Source organism: Neoarius graeffei, chromosome 27, assembly GCF_027579695.1.
Source record: "Neoarius graeffei isolate fNeoGra1 chromosome 27, fNeoGra1.pri, whole genome shotgun sequence".
NCBI classification, from domain to species: Eukaryota; Metazoa; Chordata; class Actinopteri; order Siluriformes; family Ariidae; genus Neoarius; species Neoarius graeffei.
This window is the reverse complement of record NC_083595.1, coordinates 25,054,589-25,072,890: the sequence shown is the minus strand read 5'-3', so window position 1 is coordinate 25,072,890 and position 18,302 is coordinate 25,054,589. Positions and strand designations below refer to the sequence as shown.

The following is an 18,302-nucleotide window of genomic DNA, read 5'->3' as shown; positions in this document are numbered from 1 at the left end:
AATTTGTATGGGTGGTAAAAGAGACTGTCTCTGCAGCTTAATCAACATTGCAGTGATCTCATTTTGCCTGCGCATTGCTTCAGCCAAATCATGTTGGTCATTATCACTACCTGCACTTTGCTGGAGATGACGTGTTTTTGCTTTGTTTTTTGCATGTGTGGGTTGAGCAGCTGCCGTAATTGGTCCAATAGTTGAAACTTTTGTCGGTTTTATAGATGGACCAGCCGGTATGAATTGTGTAGATGATGAGGATTTAGAGCACACTACACTTTGTTCTTTAAACACCTGCGCTTTTGCATTTGCGATGGCCAAATTTGTTTTAACAGACAGCTCTTCCCTTTTTGCTTTTAATTTAGCCTCTTCTAGTTCAAGCGCGTGCTTTTCTTGCAACGCGTCAGCCTGCGCTTGCAGAGTTGCGCGTTCCAGCTTGACCTTGGTTTCCATGTCGGAACAGACTTTGCTTTTTTTACTGGCAGAGGATGGACTAGAGGACTCGCTGCCTGCTGCTTTGCTGCTGGGGCGAACCTTTTGCGCAGCCTGTGAGACGCTATCGTTGGGCTCTACATCATCACTTTGGGGATGTGCAGCATGCGAGACATTTTCCACCTGGTCTAAATTATTAGCGGCGCCTTGCGAGTCACCTCCTCTTAGCCACGCTTCGATGTCATCAATAAACTCTCTGCAGCTTATCAGTTTAGGTTCATACCAGTCACTACACTCTTATGGCCCTTTTCCACTACCCTTTTTCAGCTCACTTCAGCCCGACACGGTTCGCGTTTCGACTATCCAAAAACAGCACGACACAGCTCGCTTCAGCCCTGCTTAGCCCCCAAAACTCGCATGGTTTTGGAGTGGGGCTGAAGCAAGCCAAACCGAGCTGAGTGAGGCTAGGGGCATGAGGAGACACTCCCCTGTGCACTGATTGGTGAGGAGGAGTGTCCTCACATGCCCACACACGCCCCGCGAGCACGCTGGGATCTGTCAACACCGTAAACCCGGAAGAAGGAGAAGAATTACGAATTACGAGAATTATGAAGCCTTATGCGCCTCGCCTCATCTATACGCTCTTGCCAGTATCTGTTGGCGTTGTCGGTGACAACAAGCCACAGCACCAAGACCAGCAACACTAACGACTCCATGGCCTCCATGTTTATTGTTTACTCTCCGGGTCGTGAGACTACCGCTTAAATGATCACTGATGTCACTGTTTGCGCCGCCAAACGACATCATGTGACGTCCACCCACTTTCGCTAACTCCACCCAATGTGTCCACCCACTTCCAGCCAGCACGGTTCAGCGCGGTTGTAGTCGAAATGCAACTCCACAGCCCCGCTCAGCTCGACTCAGCCCAACTCAGCACGGCACGGCTCAGCCGCGTTGGTAGTGGAAAAGCGGCATTAGAAAAAAAGGTTCTTGGGGGTGCTATATAGAACCCTGTGAGTTCAATTCAGGGAAAATGGAACCTTTTCCAGCGAAAGGTGCTATTTTAGGCACGTGAAGATTTATTTGATTTCCAACGAACCTTTCCAACGGCAACCATTCACTTCAAGCGTTCATTGGTAAGTGACTACGATTTTTGTCCTTCCGTGTATTTTCTTTATAACACCAATGAAAAATACCTTAAGTGGTGCTTTCCCTTTAATAATGTGAAGTGGTGTGTTTGTTTGAGCGTCAAGGGGTGTGTCGTGTGTGTAAATGTTGTAGTCATTGGTTTTGAACGTCAAGGGGCGTTAACTTTGTCAACGTCAGCTCCGCAGATGTTAGCTTGTTAGCTAGCGGATATATAACTTTTGTTCACTGGCATTAAAAAGGCTACAGATGTCAACATTACTGGATACAACAGGGAGTATCATACATATTGTGTTTTATTTGTTTTCGTTGTGTGTATGAGCGTTTATGAGGGCCAAGATGCCACATATATTTAAATCCATGTAATTTCCATAGTGTAATGGAATGTACAGATACACTTTATTGTTCTGCCACTGCCTGATGTCTAAAGTGCTGCTATATGAGACCTGCTCCATCAGTCAGTGAAAGTGAATGTAGCCTTTGAAAGTGAATGCACAAAAGTACCAAGAGAATTGTGTGTAACTGGCAATGTCAGGATGTCAGTTCGAAAACAGGTGGTGACAAAACAACAAAATGCTGTCTATAAATACTGCACCTTGAAATTATTTATTTATTTAACACCTACATTGCAATGATTTAAAGTGAGTACTTTTTTGACACCCTGTAGTGCTGTGAAGTACATTCAGAATTTTGAGCACTTTCACAATTTTGTGGTGCGTGCGCGTGTGTGTGTGTGTGTATATTCTTTCTAGGAAACATGGTTGATGCGTGGTCCACCCATGAGGTCTGTCTGTGGCTGGAGCAGAATTCTTTAAGCGAGGCTAAACAGATCTTCTTTGGTAACACACCCAATTTTTTATGATAATGGAGCGTTTTTTTCGATGTGGATTTTGTAGTGTTGTGAAGTTCACTATCCCAAAATATCTCAGCCACTTGCAGCTCACGCACCAACACCAACCTGATTTCCAAGCACAATGTGTTGTTGAGGCATGCAGAAAAACGTACAAAAGTGTTGGAGCCTTGAGGATACACTTATACAGACACCACAGGAACTATGTGCAAACAAAAACTGTGCCTCATGAAGAAATCAATTCGGAACCTGAATCGGACTCTGATGTAGACCAAAATGTAGAAGACCAATCTACTATTGAAAATGACAGCGAGCAGGTGGATTTAAATACCTTGCTCTCAGGTCTTCAGAAGCATGTAGCACTTTTTATATTAAATCTTCAAGAGAAGCACCTCCTCCCCAAAATTACTCAAGACACAATTGTTGAAAATCTTCAATTTGTACTGCAATTTTTTCAGCAACATTACAATGATCTCATTAAGTTCCACTTGGATCAGTCGGGTTTCAGATTAAAAGACCATGAGGAATTGGACAATCTACTGTCAAATGAAACTGTTTTTGACCGTGCATTTGAGTATGTTAAATCTGAGTACAGATTAATACAGTTTAGTAGGGAGAATCTGGATTTTGTGGAGCCAATTCGCTATGTCCTTCATGTTAATAGCAGGGGAAAGGAAGACAGTTTCCAATATGTGCCACTGAATGATGTTTTAAAGGTTTTTTTGGAGAAAGAGGACATTTTTTATTCTTTTCAAAGAGGATGTGAGAAGGTTTCAAATGATTTTTTGGAAGATTTCATGGACGGTAGTTTTTTCCAAACTCCACCATTTTGTGGTGATCCAAGTATTCTGCGTATTCACCTATACACCGATGAATTTGAAGTTGTTAATCCATTAGGTGCTAAAAAAGCAATACATAAAGTAACGGCCTTTTACTTTACTATTGGAAATCTTGAACAAAAATACAAGTCCCAATTACGGCACATACATCTGTGTCTTTTGATTCGACATCAGCTCTTTCAGAAGTATCCTCATAAGGACATTTTACGTCCTCTCCTACTTGATCTGAAGGAGTTATTTACAAAGGTAATTGACATTTGTGTGGATGACAGACACCATGTTTTGAAGGGGGCTCTAGCAACTATTTCTGCTGACAATTTGTCTGCCCACTACTTAGCAGGATTCACATGCTGTTTTAACAGTGGCCGTGTGTGCAGATTTTGCATGACCGCATATAGCGACTTGAAGACCCATGTTAATGAAGGAGGAGTTCAAATTAGGTCTTCAGATGTCCACAAGTACCACCTAACTGCCCTCGAAGAAAATCAGTTAACAAAACAGACCTATGGTGTAGTGAAGGAGTGTCCGTTCACTGAGCTGAACTACTTTGATGTCACACGACAATTTCCACCAGATTTAATGCATGATTTTTTAGAGGGTGTCATACCAATTGTTGTTTGTAAAGTCATCACTGCACTTCATCAGTTGAAAATTGAGACACTGAATGACATTAACTCAGAGCTGGAAGCATTCAAGATTGGGAAAAATGATAGAGGTAACATTCCACAGACACTACCGCAGAGTGTACTGAAACAGAAGTTAACTGGATCAGCAGCACAAAACCTGTGTTTATTCCGGATTCTACCACTCCTTATTAGCCATTATATTCCAGAAGGTGACACACACTGGGATATTTATCTCAAGTGCAGAGAAATAGGTGACATAATCCTCGCTCCCTGCGTCAGGAAAAGCACTATTCCTTTCCTCACTCTTCAAATTGGTGAATTTCTCTCCTCTTTCAAGACTGTTTTCCCAGAGACCTTCACCCCTAAATTGCACTCTCTTATTCACTATCCTCGTCTGATGTTGGAATTTGGTCCACTGAAACAGCTGTGGTGCATGCGCTTTGAGGGTAAACATCAGTATTTTAAGAGGTTATCCCACAACACCAGCAACTTCAAAAATCTTTGTCACACCCTAGCTAAAAGACACCAGCTGCGCCAGTGTTGGGAATTGACATCCTTGGACATTCTCCACCAGAGCTCATACACTGAAGGTGAACATCAAGTCCCATTCGCTTCTCTTCTATTGGACATTCAGGAAGGTATTGCATTAAAGAGTGGTGTTGAAGACATACCAGCACATGAGAGAGTAGGAGTTGTTAGCACTCTACTGACCAACAACTGTACATACAAAGAAGGTGACAACATCGTAATTGATGTGGTAGAGGAGGACATTCCCATCTTCATGAGAATAGCGAAGCTTATTCAGTTCAGAAGTCTTTGGCTTATCTTTGGAAAATTACGTACCCCCAAGAATTTCAGTTGTCACTACCATGCCTTCTCTTTGGAGGAACAAAAGGAATGGGTTGTTGTTCATCCAGGGGATGAAAAAGATTATCATTCTCTGGATAGCTATATCATTGATGATAACATGTTCCTTCCACTTCATCATTGCGTGCAGAGGTAAAATCCTGCCTAAAAGTGGATTTACAATTTAAAAATCAATTTGTTAAAAATTATATAGGTAGGCCTACTGTATGACTATCCCCTTATTGGAAATGCATTGTTTGTAATTCTTATATCAACAGAACAACAGATTGATGGGGAAACACTACTGGGACTAACAGAGCGGATGGTAGAAAAACTGTTTCCCATCATGAAACACCAGGTCTTGTTTTTGAAAGAGTTGGAGAAGTTGCGCAGCACATCATCAGCACAGTAATTACCGAATTACATTACTTGTCAGCATTAAATGGATAATTTCTTGCCATGAATGCTGTGTTACACCAAATTGTTGTCTTTCCTGTCTATAGAAAATCCAATCCAACATGTGACACACTACCTGTAGAGTCAAATACTCAGTAAGTCTACAGCACTTCAGTGTTATCTTACTTAAATGCCTCCGCCCTTCTGAGAAAATGTTTTATGACAAAAGGAAAAAGACTAATGGTACCTGTCTCTATTTATGTTTGTAGTCAACAAGCTCATGTGTCATGGCCAGCACTGTATACCCTGCCTGTTATGCCACCAGAGCTACAGGAAGCTCTACACAGAAAAGATCCATCTTTCAAAAAAAAGGATAAATCACACTTGAGAGCATTGTTAATACAAGTTCTATTTGACCACATAACAACGTACACATGGTATTGTTAGCCTTGATCTATACTCACGTTCTCATTATTTGGTTTTAGTAGGAATGTTGGAATAGTCAGAATGGGTTTAATTTAAGAACACTTTTGTTCTGTGAATTTTCAGGTACCCTAACCATAAAAAATACACCGATGTTCTCGGATGTCTGATCACCAGATTTCCCTTTTTGAGAGACCACAGCAGCACTGGATATGTAAGTTCTTTCTTACCCTTTTTTAAAACTTTCTTTATGTCAAACACAGCATATCTAGTTCAGTTACTTAACTATATGTCAACATGTACAGGATACCTTGCTGGAGTGCTTAAGGAACAAGTTTAAAAAGGAAAGGTCTCCCTTGGTGAACTTCCCAAAAGTTATGGAGATGAAGAGGAAGTTTGGGACAAAGAAACAGCGAAGTGTAGACCATGAGTCTCTGGAAGACTCACCTGCATATCAGGTACTAACATCAGGGTCTGCTTTTCAGCTTGCTAGTCAGTGTGGTCATTGTTTACCAGTGCAGTTCAGAAATTTGACCATTATCTAATCATTAATTTCAGAGGGCAAAGAGATGCAGGACAGAAGCAATCCAGGCATGTTGGGGGAGCTTGGATCCAACACAAGAGGTGCACAAAATATGAGTGATTTAAACACTGCTCATTGCTCACATGATTCCGCCTCACGGTCATTATTTGGAACCCCCTTAACCCAGGCGTATTTAGGGTCGAGCGGCCACTTCGGGTTGAATCTGCACTTCCCCATGCTCTCTCCCCCTCACCCTCTCTGCTCTATGCGCCTGCTGCTCTCGTTTCGTGTGAACCCTTTACGGCGCGACGTGAATTTCCTGCTGTTTGCGTGTGAACGCCAGGGCAGCGCAAAACATTTTAGATTTTGCTTCATTTCATCACAGAGAATTTAATCTAGGTTACGCAACGATGTTAGACTTTCTTTGGAAAATTAAGACCTCCGTGGAAAAAATTAAGACTTTCAAGATGAAATTTAATACTTTTAAGGCCTTAATTCTGGAAAATGAAATTCAATACTTTTTTAATACTTTTAAGACTCCGCGGGTACCCTGTCAGGGTTCCCGCGGGGTTTTAAAAGGTAGTTAATTAAAATAGGCTAAATTATGGCCAGTAAAAAGTAGTAAAAGGTAGTAAACGTAATCTGACGTGGTAGTAAATTTTTTTGACCCCCATCCAACTGGGCCTATGTGTTTTCTAATTCGTTTAATTAACCTGCATGCCATAATATCCATAAATTACTACATTTGGGCGAATTTATTTTTATGTATCGAGGAGGACCGCAGTGAGGAGTTGGTGGCGTATGCGCATTGAATTCCAATAACGGTCGAATCCAGTATAAATTTATACCAGAGATTGTTTAGTACGAGACTGACTTTGTTTATACGGCTCTAGTCGAATCTGTTAACCCGACTGGCGACATCTGCACGAGAATTAAACAATGGGGAAATGCAAATTTTCAGACCTCTGGCTGGAGGAACCTGATTTTAAAGACTGGCTAAAGGCGGTAGATGGCAATCGGCGAGAGGCGTTCATTGAAAAGTTGATCGAGGCACATGTAATGCGTTGTGTGCACGCGCGCCTGGTGCGTTGTGTGCGCGCGCGCCTGGTGCGTTGTGTGCGCGCCATTTGAGGCATCCAAAATGTGATGAGCAAATCTGTTGAACTGTTCAAATGATTAAGATTAACCCTCTAAAACACTGATCTCTGGGAGGAAGGTGTTGACTCTGCCCACGGGCCTTCACGACTGCAGGACTGGTGCAAATGACTATCTTAAGCAAACTTGGCAATGTGTTGAGAAACTGCCAAAATAGGGCTTGGGTTATGTGCGTTTTGTATCTTTAGGGTGTGTGTCTTGTCTTTGTCATGTGTGTGTGCGCTTTTTGTGTGTGTGTGTGTGTGTGTGTGTGTGGGTTCGTGTTTGCCATTTGACCTGATCTAAATGTAATGAGTTGATGTACCTAAGCACATAAGATTTTTTGTGCAAATCTGTTCACCTGTTCAAAAGATTATTCCACAAACAAAAGGTTGGCCATCTTGAAAGTGTTGGCCGACAAAATGTAATCAGATCTTGTACCTAATGTGAAGTTTTGACACACAAGGTTTAGTGCAAAGCTGTGTACCCGTTAAGAGGTTATGGGCCACAGTTTCACAGTTCAATAAAATTATAACTTATATGTGGAAGTTTGTTTTCTTTTATGCAAATATGCATTACTCCATGTGTAGCCCTAGCAATGGGAGGTTCTATTATGCGTCCAAAGGGAAAGAGTTACACTACCGTTACGTTCAGATTTTCTTTCTATCTTGTCTCATCAATCCAACTCTTTGGGTAGAGTTGTCACTAACTTATGTAGCACATTCACTTGGACTAACGCATACACTCAAAGATTACCTTGTTAAATTGTGAGAAAATGTCCAAATCCAAATTGTCGCTGTGGTAGTAAAAAAAAAAAAAAAAAAAAAAAAAAATTGTGAAGGTAGTAAATTCAACATAAAATATCTGTAGGAACCCAATTTATGCACTTTGTGTAAAAAAACCTTTCAACTAGGGACAATGGGGCTTACAGCTCTGGATTCTCACATGAAAAGTGGTAAACATATTTCGTTTGCATCCACAATTCAGAAGCAGGCAGCTATAGCACAGTACTGTGTGCCAACAACACCCAGTAACGTTAGCAGCACAGCCGAAAATGAGACCTCAACTTTTTGTCTTTTGAATGCTTCTCTGGCGTGTGTGTGTGTGTGTATGAGGGGTGATTGTCTGGACTTACATGGGGGTGCGCTCCTCTGCATGATGTCCAGGGGGTGTGAGTAGAATGAATTCTGATTGATTATTTTAATAAATGTAATTTTGTTATTTCAAACACTCGTAAATAGTAATTATTTGAGGTTTAATCTGGTGCTCAATATGATTTATTCTTCCCTAATGAGTGCAACAAAGGTATTAAATTTCACTTGAAATGGCATTAAAAAAGTCTTAAAAAGTCTTAAATTTTGGTTTAACAATCCTGGGGGTACCCTGTTCCTGTACATTGCATGAGTCCTGTATATTGCACATTACTCACTTGTGGATGTTTTTTAGATTGTAGTGGAACTTGAGTGTGTTGGGGAGGATGACCTGAGTTTTCAGGAACATCTAAATGCGATTAATAATGAGCTACGCCGGCGACAGCCAGATCTAACACAAATCATGGATAGGATGAAGCGCACTCTTTATAAAAGGGTTGAAGTCACGGCCAAGCCAACAGGCGAAGTCATGCAGATGTTCCCCTTTTTTCAGATTCCCGAACTGGTGAGAAGCAAATTTTAAATACTGTAAAAGACAGTCTGGTCAAACTGACAACCTTAAACAACCTCACTCTCTCTCAAAACGCATGTGTGTGTTTGTTGCTTTGTTCTCTAGTTGCATTATGAAATGAGGCTGCGGTTCGGTCAGGACATGGAGCTAAATCTCCAGAATGCCCTCACGACAATCACGCCAAACATCATCAGGGCGGCTCAGCAGGGGAACCACAAGGAACAACTGACCACCTGGCTGACAGAGGCCACCACAGATGGTATGGCACCAGCTGATTTTTCTTCTTCCCCACTCACACCTTCAATTACCTCTATAAAACTATGGTTTTATGAAAACAAGGTTTCTTTTGACATTTTAGATCATCTGAAGAGTGCTGCCATCCTCATCCTGCCAGAGCTCTTCAAAGAAAGATCAAAGTTTTTCTACTGCTTGGATGAGGTATGTAGTCTTTCTGTAATTAATTTGCCCCTCTTGCTTTTGTCACGACATCCAAAATTCTATCAGGACATTACATACACTTTTTGTTTTCATTCATACAGGAGCCATGCAGCCCGTTTCCAGTCATGGTCATCGACAATGCTGTGAATCCCCTCCTATGCTCCAACAACATCTCGATCAAGATGGATGGAGTCACTGTCACAAGTGGGGAGATGGACATCCCTCATGCACTCCAATGTCTTTTGGAAATTTATTTTTGGTGTGGAGTACCCAAAGCAAATCCGACACACCTTGAGTTTTGTGGAACATTATTTTTTAAAAATTCAAAATACCCCAGTTTCTATTCCTGTCCTCAAACTGTATAACCAAATTTGTTCATGATTATTTTTAATTTGCATGATTTTACGTCTTCACAATAAACATGAAGACCTTAACAATAATACCTAATAAATTAAAACCTTGAATGTTTTGGAGGTGTGTATTTGAATATGTATGTGTATGAGCGCTGTTTTATTCTTTAGTTTAGTAGTGAGTTTGTATTTGTTCCTTTCTCTATTTTAACTTTAAAATGTTTGAACTTTGGAGTGTATTTCACTTTTTTTAACAATACAGTTGGTCTTAAAAACCACCTCTGTTCCTTTCTTTAATATGATTTTACAGCTTAAAGATTTGCCTTCTAATTGGATATTTTATGTAAAATAATAGCTGCAGTGTTATACATTTTACATTTATAATGTGATGATAAAATATTAAATGTAGTTACAATACAATAATAATATGAATAATCATCATCATCATCACAATCATTATCATAATAAGCAGCCTTTTAAAGGTGCCTTTTTAGCACCCTTTTTTTAAATAACAAAGAACCATTTAGGGTTCTTTTTATTGAACCCTCTTAAATGGTTCTATATAGACCCTTTTGAGGGTGCCATATATGTACCAAGCTATAGAACCCTTAAAGGTTCCATTTGGAACCTTTTGTTTTAATAGTGTATGGTCAGATTCTCTTTCATCTTCATTCAATAAACTTTGCACGGACACTTGTAGCTCCATAAAGTCCTTCAGAAAACGAGTATAAACTTTCATGTGCTTTTCAACAACAGTGGTGGTTTCTCCGCTATCAATTAAAGCATGAATTTCATTCCGCTTTCTTGTGAGAGTGCCTAGTTTTCCTCTTCGCGTCTTAATCAAACTTAAAAGTTTTCTTTCCATTTCCAAATCTTCCTCCTCCTCTGCGTCTGACATAATGATTAAACTCAAAATTCGATTTGACAAAATCCAAAGAATGTTTTCAAACTCAAAAGTCTTTGCTTTGTCTTCTTTTAACGTCTTAAAAAATACAGTTCAAATGAGTCCACCTCGACGTTGCGGGTCATCAAAAAAAAAAGCACCTGTTACTCACAACTCGGCTCGTCTTCTCAATTCGGCTTCCAAAGTCCAATAATCCAACAGAAAAGTAGCCCAACAAATAATCCACTTCAATTCGGTGCCCAGTCTTCCAAGTTCAAAAGTCCAAAACGAAAAAATATTTTTACTTAATGTATCGGCCTTTCTTAATTTCCAAAATCCAAACTAAAGGCCGTGGGTGGCGTGGTTTCAGTTCAAGTTTACGCACAACACAAGTTTTCCAAAAAAGAGGTTCCAAGTTTATTCCAACGCAAAATAGTCCAGGTTTTCTTTAACTAATAATTCCAACAAAAATTTTCCATATTCTTCATCCAATACTTTAGTTCATTTAGTGTGTGTGGTAAAAAATCTTTTATCTCCCCAAAACCATGTCACGCCGCCCGACATTGCTTCCAAAAGCTAAATTAAAGAGGCGGGCGTGACCTAAATACTTACACCTGCGCCTAGGTAGGCGTTTCCAAATCACAGGTCGTAGTGAACTTAACAAAAAACAGAAATGGCCATGACATTACTGATTAAGTGTGAGCAGACAGGGGAATTATTATTTTTATTTTGTGTGCATAGCTTCTGACATTAAATAGGAGTAAACCTGTACAATGTGCACTACAGTGTGTTACCTAAAAATACTGTAGTAGTGTTGTTGTTTTTTTTGCAATAAATGCTTTGATTTTTAACTAAAGTTTCATGACTAAGGACTTGAATTCAGCTAAAGAGACTTGAGACTTCACCTGACAGATGAAGACAGACAAGAACCAGAGCCATGCAGACTTTATTGAACTTTTTGCCATGTGCTTTTCAGCCTGGAGTTCCTCATTTGAATGAAATGGCAAAAATACATGGGGCGGTGACAACTCAAGCAGACTCAACAGGACATTGTCTTTCTTGTCGACACACCAGTGTCTCTACCTGTACTCATGAGCTACTTATAAACCTGTGCTCACACTGATAGCAACAACAAGCCACAAAGAAAATGGAAGTCATTCATTTTTAATGGTGTTTGAGCAACACTGAGGGACATGGCATGATGAGTTGCCTGGTGACAAAAATCGCAGCAACTTGGCAACTAAAAAATGTTGAACAAAGTTCAACTTTAGACAAATGAGCAGCGACAGAGATAAGTGATGGACAATCAGAGGGAAGATGTTTCCATCTTATATTCTTTCAAAGACCTCGTACAAGACCTCAGAGTGATCACTGACTCCAGACTTTCATTTGAAACTCATATTGATAACATTACCCAGATAGCTTTCTTTCATCTCAGAAATATTGCTAAGATAAGAAATTTAATGTCACTACACAACACAGAAAAACTAGTTCATGGTTTTGTTACCTCCAGGTTGGAATATTATAATGCCTTACTGTTTGGATGTTCCAATAAGTGCATAAACAAGCTCCAGTTAGTTCAAAATGCAGCAGCAAGAGTCCTTACTAGAACTAGAAAATATGACCACATTACCCGTCATATCCACGCTGCATTGACTCCCAATCCAATTTCGTATTGTTTATAAAATGTTACTATTGACCTTTAAAGCACTGAATGGTCTCGCGCCACAGTACCTGAGCAAACTTCTGGTCCTTTATGACCAGCCACGTCTACTTAGATCAAAAGGTACAGGCTATCTACTGGTACTTCATACAGTGAAGGCTACATCAGGGGGCAGAGCCTTTTCTTACAAAGCCCAACAGTTATGGAACAGCCTTCCAAATAGTGTTCAGGAATCAGACATCATCTCAGTGTTTAAGTCTAAGCTGAAATCATATCTGTTTAGTCAAGCCTTTTGTTAATGGTGTTTATGAGGTAAAGGTGTAGATCTGGAGGGTACTCAGACATAGAGTGTTTTGGTAAACTAGGATGTATGGATGCTGTCAGTCCCCCACTCACTTGCTCACTCAAGTTTGTTGACGGTGTAGTGGCTGGCTGCTTTATGTCGTGGGGCACCCTCATGCCTGTGTTACCTTCTGGCTCTCCCTTTTTAGTTATGCCGATGTGCCAACATGCCAGAGACCGCCCCCGATCAGGCTGGAACGTATCGCATACCGGTAAGTGTTCAAGGGGATACATATCATGCTTTGGTGGATTCTGGTTGTAATCAGACCTCAATTCACCAATGCCTGGTGCAAGGTGAGGCACTGGGAGAGTACCTTGTGAAAGTGTTGTGTGTGCACGGGGATGTTCACAATTATCCCTTAGTGTCTGTCCGTATTCTATTCCAGGGCCGAATGCATAGAGTAAAGGCAGCATCCTTGTCTCACCCACTCATTGATTTTGGGTACTGATTGGCTAGGGTTTAAAAAGCTGACGGAATATTTAACACATAGTGGGTCCTGCACTAGTAAGTCATGGGAAGATCCCAGTGTGGCGTTGACTGGAGAAGCTGTCACAGAGCCGTCTATGTCAGCACTGCGTCAGAGTGAGGAGCAGCCCACTCCTCCTCCCTCTCTCGGTTTTTCCCTTGGGGATTTCCTGTTAGAGCAGTTGCAAGACGAGATTCTACGGCATGCATTTGACCAAGTGAGAGCCTTCCCTTATTTTGCTATTATTAAAGATAGATTGTACTGAGTGATGCAGGACACTCAAACTAGTGAACAAATAACCAAATTATTAATCCCAAAGAGCCGTAGGGAACTCGTATTCCATGCAGCTCACTTTAATCCCATGGCTGGACACTTAGGGCAACATAAAACACTTGCCCGAATAATGGCCCGGTTCTATTGGCCAATGATTCGCGGGGATGTCCATCAGTGATGTGCGGCATGCCGTGAATGCCAATTAGTAAATCCCACGGCCAATCCAAAAGCACCTTTGCGCCCTCTCCCTCTAATCGAGACCCTGTTTGAGTGAATTGGGATGGATCTTGTCGGGCCATTAGATTGGTCGGCATGAGGGTATCACTTTATTTTAGTTCTGGTGGACTATGCAACTCGATATCCGGAAGCAGTGCCTCTCCCCAATATCTCAGCACACAGTATTGCGGAAGCACTCTTCTGCATTATCTCCTGGGTCGGGATTCCGAAAGAAATCCTGACAGACCAAGGCACTTCATTTATGTCACGCACACTGCATGAACTGTATGGGTTACTGGGGATTAAGTCTATCCACACCAGTGTCTATCACCCACAAACGGATGGCTTAGTGGAGCGTTTTAACCAAACCCTCAAAAATCTAATCTGGAAATTCGTAAGTGAAGATGCACATAATTGGGATAAGTGACTCGAACCCCTGTTATTTGCAGTACAAGAGGTCCCACAAGCCTCCACAGGGTTTTCACCATTTTAATTATTATATGGGCGTAAACTGTGTGGCATTTTGGACATGCTATGAGAAAACTGGGAGGAGGGACCTTCGCCTAGCACAAATGAAATTCAGTACATTCTTGACCTGCGCGCAAAACTCCATACCCTCATGCAGCTAACCCAGGAGAATTTATGGCAGGCACAAGAATGTCAAAGCCAGCTGTATGATAGGGGCACGCTGTAGGGCTCCTGCTACATTCCAGCAGCTCATGGACAGGATCCTCCGCCCTCACACTGCCTACGCCGCTGCCTACCTCGATGATCTATAGCCATGATTGGTCGCAGTACCTGGAACATCTGAGGGCTGTTCTAAAGTCGCTGAGGCGTGCGGGCCTCCCAGCTAACCCGAAAAAGTGTGCAATTGGGTGGGTGGTATCTGGGGTTCCACTTGGGTCATGGGCAGGTGCGTCCCCAAATTAACAAGACTGCAGTCATTGCGGCTTGTCCGAGGCCCAAGACCAAAAAGGAGGTGAGACGGTTCCTGGGGCTGGCTGGCTATTATCGTAGGTTTATACCTAATTATTCAGATGTCACCAGCCCGTTAACCGACCTCACTAAAAAGGGGGCTCCAAACCAGGTCCAGTGGACAGAGTAGTGCCAACAGGCTTTCTCTGAGGTAAAAGCTGCACTGTGTGGGGGGCCACTTTTGTACTCCCCTGACTTCTCTCTCCCCTTTATTTTGCAGACTGACGCATTGGACAGAGGGCTGGGGGCTGTTTTGTCCCAGAAGGTGGAGGGTGAGGAGCGCCCCGTGCTGTACATCAGCCGTAAACTCTCAATGCATGAAAGCAAGTATAGCGCCATCAAGAAAGAGTGTGTCGCCATCAAGTGGGCAGTCCTCGCCCTCTGATACTACCTGCTGGGGCACCCTTTTACTCTCTGTTCGGACCACGCCCTCCTCTAGTCGCTCCACTGCATGAAGGATGCCAATGTGTGGATCACCCATTGGTATCTTGCCCTCCAGCCTTTTATGTTCAAGGTGGTCCACAAGCCAGGGGCACAGATGGTAGTGGAGGACTTCCTGTCCCATCGGGGGGGAGTCAGCTTCAGGCCAGATGGCTCCCTGGCCTGAGTCAGGTGATTGGGGTATGTGGCAGCGTGGGTGTGGCCAAGCAGCAGTTTGTGAATGGAGGGTGGGGTCGAGGAAGGTAAGTGGCTAAGTCATTCCACCTGCTGTCAATTAATGTGTGTGTTTGTTGCAGGGACAGAGCATAAAAGGAGGGGGAGAGCAGAGAAGAGGGACTCTTTCCTGACCAGAATGCATGTGTGTGTGAACCCCAAGAAACATTGGATTTCCTTGACCGAGGTAGGTACAGGCCAGGAAGTTCCTGCAGATACCTTCACTTGGTCCATGCCGGCTCCTTCGGCACTAATAATGTACCCCAAGAATGAGATCTGACACAGGTGAAATTTGCACATTTCAGCTTTGACGTATAGATGGTTCTCAAGCAGGCATTGGAGTACTGACCTGACATGCTTCTGATTACTCTCTTCATCCGGGGAGAAAATCAGGATATCATCAATGTATGCTACTACATATCTCCCCAACATGTCACAAAGGACATCATTAATCAATCATTGAAAAACACTTGGTGCCGAAGAGAGGCAACAAGGCATGACTTGGTACTTGAAATGGCCAGCGGTAGTACTGAATGCTGTCTTCCATTCATCTCCCTCATGTTAGGGTTTTGCTGGGAATCGAAGCATGTTAAAGCAGCCATAATTCCCTGAAGGTTGGCTGGGTAGACAGTTGACAAAGCCTTTCTGTTAGGGTTTTGCTGGGAATCGAACCCAGGTCACTGGTGTAATGATCCAGGAAACCCCCACTAGGCCACCAGGGGAATGACTAAAGTGCAGAGGCGTGAGGCAAAAGTAGAGTAGCAAAAAACAGTTTATTTACAATGCAAAAAATCCAAAAAGTATAATCCAAAACGCTAAGAAGATATAAGGGAAAAAATAAAAAATCCAAAAGTTCAAAGTCAATACAAAAGCCAATAACCAGAAAAGAAGGGGTAAAAATCCAAACGCTCAGAAGATCCAAAAAGTCAAAAACAAAATCCACAAAGTCCAAAAGAAAGCAAAAATACAAAGAACACAAGGACATAGGCAAGGCACATGGGACAGAGGTAACTAGCACTAAACAGCATAGCAAAAACTATTCTTTTAAGTTCGTTTCTTAAGACACGTATTTTTGTTACCTCGCTTGTTGACAGTTTCGGCGAACACTTCCGCCTTCTTCAAAACAGTAAAGACTCCGTTACTAGAGGCCAAACTGAGGGAGTATAAATACACAAACTAAATAGAACACAGGTGACAATAATGAGGACTAGGCGGGGCACAAGGCACGTGGAAAAACAAAACACAACACACAGAAACAATACCGGCCTCTAGCAGTCAAAACAAACATGACAACAACAAAAAAGGAATGATAGTGGCCTCTAGGGGCCAACAAAGTCCAAGTCCTAACACCTCATGAATTCAGACCAGGTTATAGGCACTGTGTAGATCTAATTTCAAAAAGATCTTGGCTGAGTGCAGTTGTTCTAGGGTCAAAGGTACCAAGGGAAGAGGATATGGGTACTTAATTGAAATTTGGTTGAGACATCTATAGTCAATGCATGGATGAAGACCCCCCTTTCCTCTCCACAAAGAAAAACCCTGCAGATGCCAGTGACGTGAAGGGGTGAATGTAGCCCTGTTTGAGGGCTTCCTGAATGCACTCCTCCATCACCTTTTGTTCAGTTTGAGACAGGGGATAGATTTGGCTGCGAGATGGAGAAGTGCCTGGTAGGAGGTCAATCACACAGTCATATGTACAGTGAGGGGGCTGACCTCAGGCTTTACCTTTGCTAAAAACTTCTTTTAAGTCCATGTAACATTCTGGAACTTTTTCTGGGGTGTCAGGCTGTGGACTCTACACAGAGGTGTAGGAGACAGTTTTGAAAGCAAGCAGGTGACCACTGTAATATCTCCTTATCCTGCCAGGAGATTAGGGGATCATGCAGTTGCAATCATGGATAGCCCAGGATTATGATGAACAGTTGAAGTTACAAGGAGTGACAAAAGCTTAGAATGCAGGGCCCCCACCTGGATGTGCAGGGGAGTGGTTCGAGTAGTTACAAGACCCTCCTCTATTGGGCCTCCATCGATGGTTCTGATACTGAGTGGGCTCTGCAGGGAGTCTGTGGGCAGATTATACCTCTGGACAATTGAGCTGTCTATGAAATTACCTTCTGCGCCTGAAATCAACAAAGGCAGAGAGCATGTGGGTCAAGGAGGGCAGCTTCAACAACACGGATAGTTTGAAAGATTGTTTTTTTTAAATGAGAGTACTGGACTCGCTGGGCTGGACGTGGTCTCTGCAGGGTTGTTGTGAGGTGGCCATACCAGGCACTGAGAAATAAGATGACTGGAACTCCCACAATAGAAACACAGCCCATCTCACTTCCATCTCTCCCGTTCAGTGTGTTTAAGCCATGTATGAGAAACCTCCATGGGTGTTGGCGCATCAGTGGGTGGACTCGATCTGCTCTCCTCCTTCATGGATGGGTGGCTGGAATATAGATGGTCCAGATGGATGGCAAGCTTGATAAGAGAATTGAGAGAGAGATGTTCGTCTCTGCACGGAAGTTCACTGAGGATCTCTGGGCATAGACCTTGGCGAAACACTGCCTTTAGAGCCTGCTCATTCCATCTGCTGGCTGTGGTGAGAGTTCGGAAGTCAAGTCAAGTTTATTTGTATAGCGCTTTTAACAATAAACATTGTTGCAAAGCAGCTTTACAGAATTTGAACAACTTAAAACATGAGCTAATTTTATCCCTAATCTATCCCCGATGAGCAAGCCTGTGGCAATAGTGGCAAGGAAAAACTCCCTCAGATGACATGAGGAAGAAACCTCGAGAAGAACCAGACTCAAAAGGGAACCCATCCTCATTTGGGCAACAACAGACAACATGACTATAACATTAACAGTTTTAACATGAAGTCAGTTTTGTTGATGTTATAACTCTTCATTGATGGAAACTTGAGTGGAAAACTGTTCATGACAACTGCAGTCCTAAAGTTAGCAAGTCAACTGTAGTCCTCAGCCATAAAAGCATTACTGTAAGTGTCCAGAGCTTCCTCCAGGTGTGACTTTCAACTGTCCACATGGGGCCGTCCTCCACAGGAGCAATGCGATGAGACTCCAACCAGACACGGGGCACCAGGATGGATCAGGCAGGTCCAAGAGGCAGAAGAGGTCAGCATCGCGATCTCAGGATTGACATGTAGCTCAGAGGGACAGATTTTT

At 42.5% G+C, this 18,302-nt stretch overlaps 1 protein-coding gene across 1 annotated transcript; it reads left to right on the top strand.

Annotated features, from left to right (window-relative positions):
• Positions 1-1,727: 1,727 nt before the first annotated feature.
• LOC132875001 (sterile alpha motif domain-containing protein 3-like) lies at positions 1,728-12,760 on the top strand. The gene is made up of 13 exons (XM_060911551.1): positions 1,728-2,123; positions 2,322-2,408; positions 5,009-5,138; positions 5,234-5,281; positions 5,396-5,563; positions 5,676-5,763; positions 5,855-6,007; positions 6,108-6,173; positions 8,653-8,862; positions 8,974-9,127; positions 9,227-9,306; positions 9,408-9,565; positions 12,694-12,760. The coding sequence occupies exons 1-13, from the start codon at positions 2,060-2,062 to the stop codon at positions 12,758-12,760; spliced, it is 1,473 nt and encodes a 490-aa protein (XP_060767534.1). The 5' UTR covers positions 1,728-2,059.
• Positions 12,761-18,302: the final 5,542 nt, after the last annotated feature.